The sequence below is a fragment of the Quercus suber genome, unplaced genomic scaffold, assembly GCF_002906115.3.
Source record: "Quercus suber isolate HL8 unplaced genomic scaffold, Cork oak 2.0 scaffold_873, whole genome shotgun sequence".
NCBI classification, from domain to species: Eukaryota; Viridiplantae; Streptophyta; class Magnoliopsida; order Fagales; family Fagaceae; genus Quercus; species Quercus suber.
Genome location: NW_027070303.1, coordinates 32,936 through 43,560, shown reverse-complemented (window position 1 = coordinate 43,560; position 10,625 = coordinate 32,936). Strand labels below are relative to the sequence as shown.

Sequence of the window (10,625 nt, the reverse complement as noted above, 5' to 3'; positions counted from 1 at the left end):
GGAGATAATCTGAAGAACCTGAGGTAACTTCTAGTCAGACTACCCATTGGGATAGTCATCCCTCCCTCGATAAAAGCTATCATAGGGATGACTACTTCCCCCGTTTTTCTATCGTGTAACCAAGTTTGTGGGGAAGCGTATCTCATACCCACTATTGGGGGAATTCTATACTTAGCCCTAAATGATTCTATTTGCTCCTCGGAATCAACTAGATACTTAAACCTACCCATTTTCTAACAGTAGTAAAGAAAAACTGACGCAGAAGATGGAAAACTAAGGAGGGTTAAGGAACTTATAGGTTTGGAAAATAAGCTCCTCGGACGGGCTCCTAGTATTTATGAGAGCGTGGAATAATGAGAGAAAGACAGATTCAATGAATATGTGCTGAGACGGTGTAATTTGTAACTGAAGAGAGATTTGATTTGAAAGGCACTTTATAAGGGCACAGAAATTGGGAGCAGGAAAAATCCCGCCCATAAATGCAAAGGATCCCTCACCGTTAGATTTGCATTAGGCAGTTGAACGTGTGGGACAACAAAGCAGTCATCATTTAATAATGGCGTGCTCTTGACGCCGAAACGTCAGGAGCATGCCTTGGGCAAGCAAAAGGACATTCTGAAAGCAGGGGAAGTCTACGAAATAAATGAGGGCAGGATATCAAAATCTCCCTTTTTCCTGAGGTGACAAAATGCGAGATTTTGAGGGGCTATTGTGGGACCTGTTATTTAAAAGGATATAGGAATCCTCAGAAGTGGGCTCAGGGCCCAACGGCCCAATCTGAGGACGCTTAGTTATCCGAGGATAGTGTAAAAGAATTATTGAAGGGATAATATAGGAGAAAGGGATGGATATCGTGTATAGTGGCATGACACACGTCCGAGGACATCAAAGTCCGAGGTAAACGTAACTTTCATTTTATTTAGGAAACTCTGCAAAGTTGTATCTGAACTGGAAATTGAGTATAAACCTAAGGAGGAGTCGGGGAAGGTAGCAAATATCTTCCAAGGCTATCACCCCCACATTAAATGCTTTCCAGCTAACCCTCTGGCCGCATTAATGTGGAGGTGATACCTGAACAGTAACTAAGCAGCTTTATGGCCACTGAGCAAAGGTTCCGGTAGGTGCTGGATGGGACAGAAAAGAGTTCCTAAGATGAGAACTACACGTGTACGATGGAAATGGAGAAAAGAACGGAGTATATAACATGGAAACGGATGATATTGAAGAGGAGAAAAAAAGAAAGAACGGATGTTCCATGCATAAGAGAGGCTCACTAAAACCTAGCCGAGGAGAATTTTTCTCATATGATCAGCCTTACATATCCCTTATTAATTAACGAATATAACCTTTCCTGTAGAACAGAACTAGTTCTTGTACCCATGCTCTAAAAATTTATTGTTTGGGCTTGTTGGGCTGAAAACTCATGCATATTCTGGGTCCAATCCTATTTGAGTCCCTACAAAAACCATGAAGGAACCTTTTCATAATCAAAGTGAGACTCAAAGAAACACAAAAAATAAGTAGAAGTATTGGAAACACACACCAACCCTAACTTGCAAAAAGAAAAAAAAAATTAAGAAGAAGGGACAAAAGTTGAATCATAAAACTGAAACACCTCGAACCAAGCAATACATCTAGGTTTAAGAACTCTTCCCCCTTCCTTCCCACCAGAACAACTTGAAATATCTGCTACTGCGCCTTATAAGCAACTATTGCAATCCATCTGGGATATATCTGGGGTGCACTGCACAAGTCCATACACGTTTCTTGAGCTACTGAAGCTTTTGTCCCCAACTGCAAAGTACTTTATACTAGAGGAACCCAATGAAGCCTGATTGACAAGGCTCCCCATCAAATTATTTAGTGTTTGATTGAACTGATCCAAATCCGTTGATGATATGTTATTGGGATTAGGCACACACTGAAAAGGCGAAACCTCCATGGTGCCAAAAATGTTTCTGTTTGAGTACCTTAGAATACATTCAGCCCCCCATCTGATTGCTTCATTTTGGTCAGGACACTGCTTTGTGATTTCTAGGCTCGACGTGTTCGTACAAGTGTAACATTTACCCGTATCAAGGTCTCCTCTACACAGTGCAAGTGCATAAACTTTGTTGGGATCTTGGCCAGCAGAGGCGTTGTAAAAGCCACCATTGGCAGTGACATTAGAAGGGAGAGAAGAAAGTATAAGATAGAGATTATTAGCATAGGTGCTGTTAGTAGCAAAAGTGCCTGTGTTGGAAAATGGTTCTGGTTGTGCAAGCGGAAGACAGAGACTGAGGCTTATGAGAAAAGCAAGAGTAATCGTGATTAAACTTGAATTACACATTGAAAGCTACTAACTACTAATTACCAAGTCGTTAATATGCTGGATCTTATGTTGTATGTTCTATATTACAAAATCTAGACGCATAAAAATGAAGTGGGGAAGGAGTGCTTTGATCAGAGAAAAAGTTATTTATTGGAGATTGGAAATAGTTGGAATAAAATTGTTTGGAATGAGTTTGATAATTTGTCATGATATTACAAATTATAGTTGCTAACCGCACATTCGTCATGATAATTCTCGGTTCCCAACCGCACATTCGTCATGATAGTTGCCAAGAAAGTCATTGGTCTTACATTCCTCTTTTCTTTTCTTTTCAGTACTCAGGAGTCAACTGCTAGTAGCCAATAAAGTAAGCGTGCTATGAAGATTTTTCTAAGAAGTTGCCACGTGTTGAACAAAAACACTGAACACAAGAGCATTATTAAATATTGGAGTCTTTAAATTACAATACTTTACAAACACTATTGCTAGACTTGCATAAATTGACACTAGAGCACAGTAAACACGACTTTTATTTAATGCACTCACTCACCAAATACACCTGCACACACTTCTTAAGACACCTGTGGACACTTTTGACTTTGCTTCACTCTACACACTTACCACTATAACACACTTCACTTAGGGGTGACAACAGGTCGGTCTGGGTTGGGTTTGTGCCCAACCCGCAATCGACCTAACCAAGTCGGGTGAACAATTTGCAAACCTACCGCCGACCGATCAAATTGTCGAGTCAGTTCGGATGGATCTTTGTTAGAATGTGGTCGGGTCTCAGTCAAAGTCGGATCTGGCCAAAACTCACCGAATCTAGCCGAAATCTAACAAATCTGGCTCAAAACCAGCCGTAAATGGCGAGATCTCATCGAATCTCAAAGAGATTTCGTCGAATTTGGCAAGATCCGACTGAGAAGATCTTCAAACAATGGAGATCAGCGGCCTTTTTGGTGGAGAGTCGGTCAAGTCAGTTGAAATCAAGTTTAGATGCAAGGACCCGCCAACCGACCCGCCGAAATTGGGTTGGGTATCTTGGAAACCGCCGCCAACTTGTCACAAAAGTCAGATCGAGCGATTTTCGACTCAGGTCGATCGGAATTGCGGGTGGGTCAGGGTCAGCGAGTTGTCTTGGACAGGCCTAACTTCACCTTACTTCACACTTGCTTCACATTACTTCACATCACCTCACACTCTACTTCACACCTCACTTGTAGAAACCTAGCTACTAACACAATGACACAACTACTTCTTGACTTTCTTTTCTTTACTTCATAGTGCTGACACATTTCACCTCACTTGCTTCACTTCACATCATTCCACACACCACAACATGGGCACCATCACTCCTATTTATACTAGATTAAGTTGGTTAGCAAACAAACTTTGCAATTTCTAGACCATTCTAACAACAAGTATCTTCCTACAAGCTTCTAACTGTTCTATAAACATGTGGCTAAAATTAAATTACCCAAGTAAACTCTAGAGAATTCTGGATGGAGAGATTAAGAAAGAAACATTAGAAATTTTTAGAGAAAAAGAAATAGGCAGTGCTTGATGTTTAACACTCCCCCTCAAGACTGACTCTCTCTCAATTTTGCCTTGGCCACCATACCAAGTTGCTTTCCAAAGTTTGCAAACTTTGTTGCATTAAGTCCTTTAGTGAATATGTCTGCAACTTGGTCCTTTGTCTTAGTCTGGCACATTTTTATCTTTCCTTGTAGTACCTTTTCTCTCACAAAGTGATAGTGCACCTCCACATGCTTGGTTCTTGCATAGAACTTTGGATTCTCAGCCAAGTGTATTGCTGATTGATTATCACAGTGTAGTGGCATTGCATAATCAATTGTTTGATGTAAATTTCTCATAAGCTGCATCAACCACGTACTTTCTTGAGCTGCTGTCGTTGCTGCTCTATTCTCTGCTTCAGTGGTTGATAGGGACACTATCGGTTGTCTCTTGCTACTTCAAGATACTATAGTTGTGCCTAAGCTAAACATACATCCAATAGTTGAACGTCATGTGTCATGATCTCCAACGTAGTCAACATCACAATACCCATCAAGCTTGCAAGTTTCACCTTTCTTGCATAGGAGACCATAGTCAGTTGTCCCTTTTACATGCCTTAATATGCAGCGAACTGCTTCCAAGTGAGGCTTCCTTGGATTTTGCATGTATCGACTTGCCACTCCAACTGCATATGAAATATCCGTTCATGTCAATGTTAGGTAGATTAAACTACCTACGAATTGTCAACACATGGTTGGGTCTTCTAGTTCTTTGCCTTCTTGTGCGCAGAGCTTAGTATTGACCTCCATAGGCGTAGAGATTGGTTTGCAATTGAGCATCCCAAACTTTTGAAGTAAGTCCTTCGCATATTTATGCTGACACAAGAATAATCCATCCTTAACTCGATCAACTTCAAGTCCAAGAAAGTGCTTAAGCTCTCCAAGCTCCTTCATTTGGAAGCGAATTGCTAAATTTTCTCTTGTTCGACGATTTCATCTCCATCATCTCCAATGATGATCAAATCATCAACATATACAAGCACAACAACTAATTTGCTTCCTTGTAATTTAACAGACAAACTTGAATCTGCTAGAGCTACTGAATAACCACTTTGAATTAGGAATTTTGCAATCTTACCATACCATGCCCTTGGCGCTTGTTTTAACTCGTAAAGTGTTCTTTGTAACTTACAAATATAATCTGGCTGGGCTTTGCTCTCGAATCCCTTTGGCTACTCCATGTAAATTTTCCGATCCAATTCTCCATGAAGGAAAGCATTCTTTACATCCATTTGCCATACCTTCAAAGATTTACTTGCTACAAGTGTTATCAGGACATGTATGATGGTGATCTTTGCTACTGGACTAAACATTTCATCATAGTCTAGCCCATATTGTTAAAAGAATCCTCAAGCTACAAGGTGAGCCTTGTATCTTTCTACCGATCCATCTGCACAAGTCTTAACTTTAAACACCCATTTATAAGAAATGGGTTTCACATCCTTTAGCTTTGGCACAAGGTCCCAAGTTTGATTCTACTTTAATGCTTGAATTTCTTCTTCCATTTCTTTTCTCCATTCTTCTCTTTAAGATGCTTCTTCATATGTTGATGGCTCTTGTATGTAGTCATCTTTTGTACCTACTGCATTTGCATACTTGGGATTGGGTTTCTGTTCTGGCCCACCTTCATCTTCAAAAGATTATAATTCATTAGTTACCGTGAACTGATCTTTCCTAAACTGCTCCCCCATGCTCTTAGGCATTTTCTCTTCAATTTCCTTTGAGACAGGTAGCATTACTTCCTTTTCTTCGGCGTCTTCAATTGGCTCTATCATAGCTAGACATGATTCAACAGCCCAGTCTTCTTCACTATCATCTTCTAGGTTGCTGGACGTCACTGTATTTCCTTGAGCTGTTTTCCACTTGAATCGACAGTCTCGAGCAAAGTGGCCCATTTTTCCACACTTGACATTACGATTTTTGTAACCAGTGGATCGTCGATCATTATTGTCGTGACTTCCTTGAGCTCCTCTATCTTGAGAGCTCTCTCCATCTTCTCTATCTTCATCATTTCTATTCTTAGAACTAGCATTAAATCTTTTCTTGGGTCGGTCTTTATATTGACTGCTAAAGAGTGCCTCCTCTTCACTCTTTAGTGAGACCCCAACGATTTGCTTGACCAATGCTTCTTGGTCAACTAGCAAAAATTGATCTCTCTATTTTGAATAAAAAACAAGTGTGAAAGCTTAATGCAATTAGTCTTACTAAATTACCCCTAATTAACTTCTCTCACCTACCACTCCTTTCTTCTCTCTTTTTCAACTTGTTCACTCTTTTCCTTGTTCGTTCTTTTCTTGTCAACATGATTTTGCTTTTTTTTTCTTTTCCTTTTTTTACTTTTTTTTTCCTTTCCTCTCAACGTGCTTCTTAAATTAGGGATTTGTTTTCAAAATAACATCAATTTTCAAACAATTTTGTTAGTTAAGCACGTTTTCAAAACTATTTAGGAAACTAACATTTCGAGTACAACAAACTCAATTTTGGAGTGCTAAAATCAAGTCCATTGAACTCAATTTCGTTTAAATTGAAATCGAGCCTTACAGACTCGATTTCTCAGTCATGCCTTTTTCATTAGCAACACACTCCGTCTCTCCCTCACTCAAATCACTTCATCATTTCTTCCCTTTACCTATCTCTCTCCGTCTCTCACTCTCTCACTCACCTCCAACATGGCAACAACACTCCGTCAACAAACCCAACGAAATCCAAAGAGAAACATCAAGAATCAAGAAATGAGTTCCCTCAACAAACCCAATGAAACATCAAGAATCAAGAAACCCAAAGACCCAAGGAGAGAAACATCAACAACAAGAATCAAGAAACCCACCCAAAGATCCAGAGAGAAACATCAACACACCCTGTTGCCATCGCCTAGAGCCTTCGCTGCCTAGGTTCAATCGCCATCGCCTCTTGGAGCCTTTGCTATCGCCACCTGGATTTGATCTCTCTGGTTTGTTTTTTCTGTCTTTGTGGTTTAGGTTTATTCTTCGTGGGATTCTGTTTGGGTTTCTATCTTCGTTGATTAATTTCTTCTTTTTCGTAATTTCTCGGTTTCTAATTATGAGTGAGAGATAGAATGTAACGGAAAAAATGCATGGATGAGAAATCAAGTCTGTAAGGCTTGATTTCAATTTAAATGAAATCGAGTTCTACAAACTCGATTTTTATGCCATGATCCTAGAATCAAGTTCAATGAACTTGATTTAGCATTTCCAAAATCGAGTCTGTTATACTTGAGATGTTAGTTTTCTAAATTGTTTTGAAAACATGCTAACTAACAAAATTGTTTTAAAGTTACTGTTGATAGTTGCGTCTCTTATAGCACTAGCATTAGTTGTTCTATCTCAAATGCCATTTTTACCCATTAAAACCTACTCTACTAGTGTTTTTGGAACTAGTTTTTTTTTTTTTTTGGTAAAATTGAGATGAAGCCCGTACATAAGAGAAAGACAAAAATAAATAAATAAATAAAGCCCAGCTAAGGTAAAATAAGCACACCCGCTGGCTGGGTCGCTCTCTCAGATCCGGCCCAAAATAAAAACTAAAAAAAACCCGAAAAGAAATAAAGAAGAACCCTAAATCGGAGGGTCAAAAACACCTATAAAAGCCAGCTTAAACATAAAACCCTAATTCCTTACTCTCCTTTCATTTCCTCTGCTGCGCTTCCGCCTCTCTCACTCTCACACACTTCACGAACCCAAAATGGTGACTCTCTCTCTCTCTCTCTCTCTCTCTCTCTCTGTCTTTCTCTTCTCATCCTCGATGTCTCTCTAACATTTGTTTGTGAATTGTGAATTGGCAGCCTTTCAAGAGATACGTAGAGATCGGGCGGGTTGCCCTCGTCAACTACGGCGAAGACTATGGAAAGCTCGTCGTCATCGTCGATGTCATCGACCAGAACAGAGTAAACCTTCTCATCCTTATATCGAAATTCTTTTTCTTTTCTTTTTTAAATGTTTGATCTGTTTTTGTTTTCCTTTTATCAGATTTTCGTGTGTTTTTTCTTAAAAAGCAAAACGGCACCGCTTTTATTAGATACTTAGATTTATAGAAAAGAAAGTAGCTTGCTAGAATTGGGCCTTAAGGTTCTGTAGTTTTGTTTTAAGGTATATTAAAACTGTTTTGTTGATTTGCTGCTATATGCGATATGATACTTATAGTGCCGTTTATGAATATCATGATTTGTGTATAGTGGCCTAGTTTCCGTACAAATAATGTTGTGAAGTTAGAATTATTAACAACTTGGGCTTTTTGTTTTTGTTTATAATCTTGTCTTTTGGGCATTTGGTTAAGTATGTTAAATTGGGGTTAGACTTATTAACAACATATAAAGATGTAGGATTATTTTTAATTTCTCCTTTTGAATTGGGTTTATGTTTTTGTATTCGTATTCGTTTTCTTTTGGGTGCCAAATTCGTTATTTATCAGGGGATGTGATATATTATCTATTTTGTATAATTTTTGCGATGGTTGTGATGGGAAATGTTTGATTATGCAAGAATTAACTCAATGGTGCAATAGATTTTCCTTAAAAATTGCGAGTGGTGTGTGTTGCAACACAATCTATTCATAATTTGTGAATAGATTCTAATGCATTGTTTCACATCTTACCTCACACACAAATAGTGTTTTTTTATATAATTATTAGCCATCTTATAGTTAAATTTGCTTCATTAATTGGTATAGGCTCTTGTTGACGCTCCTGATATGGAAAGGTCCCAAATGAATTTCAAGAGGCTTTCTCTGACTGACATTAAAATTGACATTAAGAGGGTCCCTAAGAAGAAGGAATTGCTGGATGCTATGGAGAAAGCTGGTAAGGACAGTTAATTGTGAATGAACATGAATCATTTTCACAGTCAATGTTGTGATTTTTTTTTTTTTTTAAATAATAATTGTGAGTTTGTTCTGGCAGATGTCAAGAAGAAGTGGGAGAGTAGTTCCTGGGGCAGAAAACTCATTGTCCAGAAGAGAAGGCAAAATCTGACCGACTTTGATAGGTTCAAGCTTATGTTGGCAAAAATTAAGGTTGGTCATCTCTCTCAGTTGGTCACGATAGATATCATTTGGTTGGTTATTTGCCTTGCTATTTCATTTTAGCTTTGAAAATGTTTTCTTTTTTAAATAATCAATGCTCATAAATCACTTATATATGTTTTTGCAGAGGGCTGGACTGGTCAAGCAGGAGCTAGCAAAACTGAAAAAGGAGAATGCTGCATAAGCATAGTTTTATCTGGATTTCCCAATTTTGTTTTGAACTTTCTGCAGTTGTACTTTTGGATTGCTAGCCTGTCTTCAATCAATTCAGAGTTTCACAACAGCTTGAGTTTTTATATATTTCTCACAAACTTTAATGATAGTCATCTTTATTGCTAGACATTTCTTTTTTTTATCAAGATGTTTATGTAGTTTCGTCATTTAATCTTAATTTGTGACTCTTTGGGTTTTCTGCTTTTCTCCAAGGTGGGGGTATGCTTTTGTAGGGTCATTTATGAGGCCCATGATTTGTTTTAATGCGATAGTAGGTTTATCAGCCTATGTTATGATCTGAATTTGTAGCTTTGTTCAGTTGCCCTTTGTCATATAATATGTTTGAATGAAACCAATTCTAGGTGGATGGGACTTCTGCATGTTAAGTACTACTAGTCTAGAGATTTAAAGCCCATAGAGATCTTTATTTTTGGATCTCGCTTGTTCCTTTCAAGGAGAAGTATTGAGTATTTTGGCATGAATCCTGAAGTTCCCGATGAATATAATTAGGACATTATATGTTGAAGGGAGTATTGCTCCTTCAATTTTGGATAATTATTTCTCTTTCATGTATAAGATTCCAATCTTGTTTGAATTTTCATGAGACTTGCATTCTTAGTGTTGAAGTGAACTCTCATTTTTCACATGTGGATTTAATGAATTTCTCAGAAGTGATGTCTGTGTAGTCATTTTTATTTTTATGCCAGGAGACTTATCCAGCAACTCGTCACAAAGACCTGTTACATCATATGTTTATGCATTGTGATGTTATCATATCAAACTCTAGTTTGGTGTTGATATTTTTAGGTTAGACCTGTTACATCCTGTATTTAAGCATCGTAATGGAATCGTATCACACCATAATATATTTATTAGCCTTCCAAGTTTTTGGTTTGTGTGTTTGGAATGATTCGTAGGTCATGCTGCGAAGATATATCAAAGATATGTATTAATTATCTCTACATAATTACAATGTGCCTTTAAAATGCTTTTACATCCCTTGCAATGGATTCGGCCTCTTGATTATGGAGCCACAAGTATCACAGCTGTCGATTTGCTTGGTTACATATTCTGCTAGGACTACCTGGTTAACTGTTAGGAACTGCTCCATCTTCTTGTTGCTGTACAATGCATATGAATGTGATGGTATTGATATTATTGAATGGTAATCTATTCGCGTCTAGCATTCATTTAATTCCAGATAAAAGTAAATACCGGTACTTTATTTTTCCTGAGCATTCATTTGATTCCAGATAAAGTAAATCCCAGTACTTTATTTTTCCTGAATAGTGAGTTGGATTAGATACACAAATCGCCTGTATAAGAAGCCAGATACACAAGTTATTTGAATACAAGAATGTTGTTAAATGAGAGATGCATTGTTTTTCTTGCGGAGAGGTGGATAAGATGAGATCTTAAAAGCCATATAGATGTCACCTTTTGAAGTTCATTCCGTCGTATACGTTCATTCCTGCACTTGATCTTTT

The 10,625-nt window shown here is 38.1% G+C and overlaps 2 protein-coding genes across 2 annotated transcripts; one reads left to right on the top strand and one right to left on the bottom strand.

The window, feature by feature from the left end:
* Positions 1-1,699: 1,699 nt before the first annotated feature.
* On the bottom strand, positions 1,700-4,155 carry LOC112021135 (cysteine-rich receptor-like protein kinase 26). The gene is made up of 2 exons (XM_024053707.2): positions 3,936-4,155; positions 1,700-2,232 (listed from the first exon to the last, which is right to left on the bottom strand). The coding sequence occupies exons 1-2, from the start codon at positions 4,153-4,155 to the stop codon at positions 1,700-1,702; spliced, it is 753 nt and encodes a 250-aa protein (XP_023909475.2).
* A 3,361-nt stretch (positions 4,156-7,516) lies between these two features.
* LOC112021358 (large ribosomal subunit protein eL14y) lies at positions 7,517-9,440 on the top strand (the record flags this gene model as incomplete). Its single annotated transcript, XM_024053930.2, is given in 5 exon segments — positions 7,517-7,593; positions 7,691-7,792; positions 8,575-8,704; positions 8,804-8,916; positions 9,053-9,440. Coding segments are annotated over 5 exon segments (479 nt in total), but the record flags the coding sequence as incomplete, so codon positions are not given.
* Positions 9,441-10,625: the final 1,185 nt, after the last annotated feature.

What these genes read in the sequence shown, in the direction of transcription:
- LOC112021135 (XM_024053707.2), bottom strand. Translation starts at nt 4,155, where the DNA reads ATGCCACTACACTGTGATAATCAATCAGCAATACACTTGGCTGAGAAT. An exon ending in AAACTTTGGAAAGCAACTTG is followed by an intron (nt 2,233 to 3,935) that starts GTATGGTGGCCA and finishes TTTCCAACACAG; the next exon opens with GCACTTTTGCTACTAACAGC.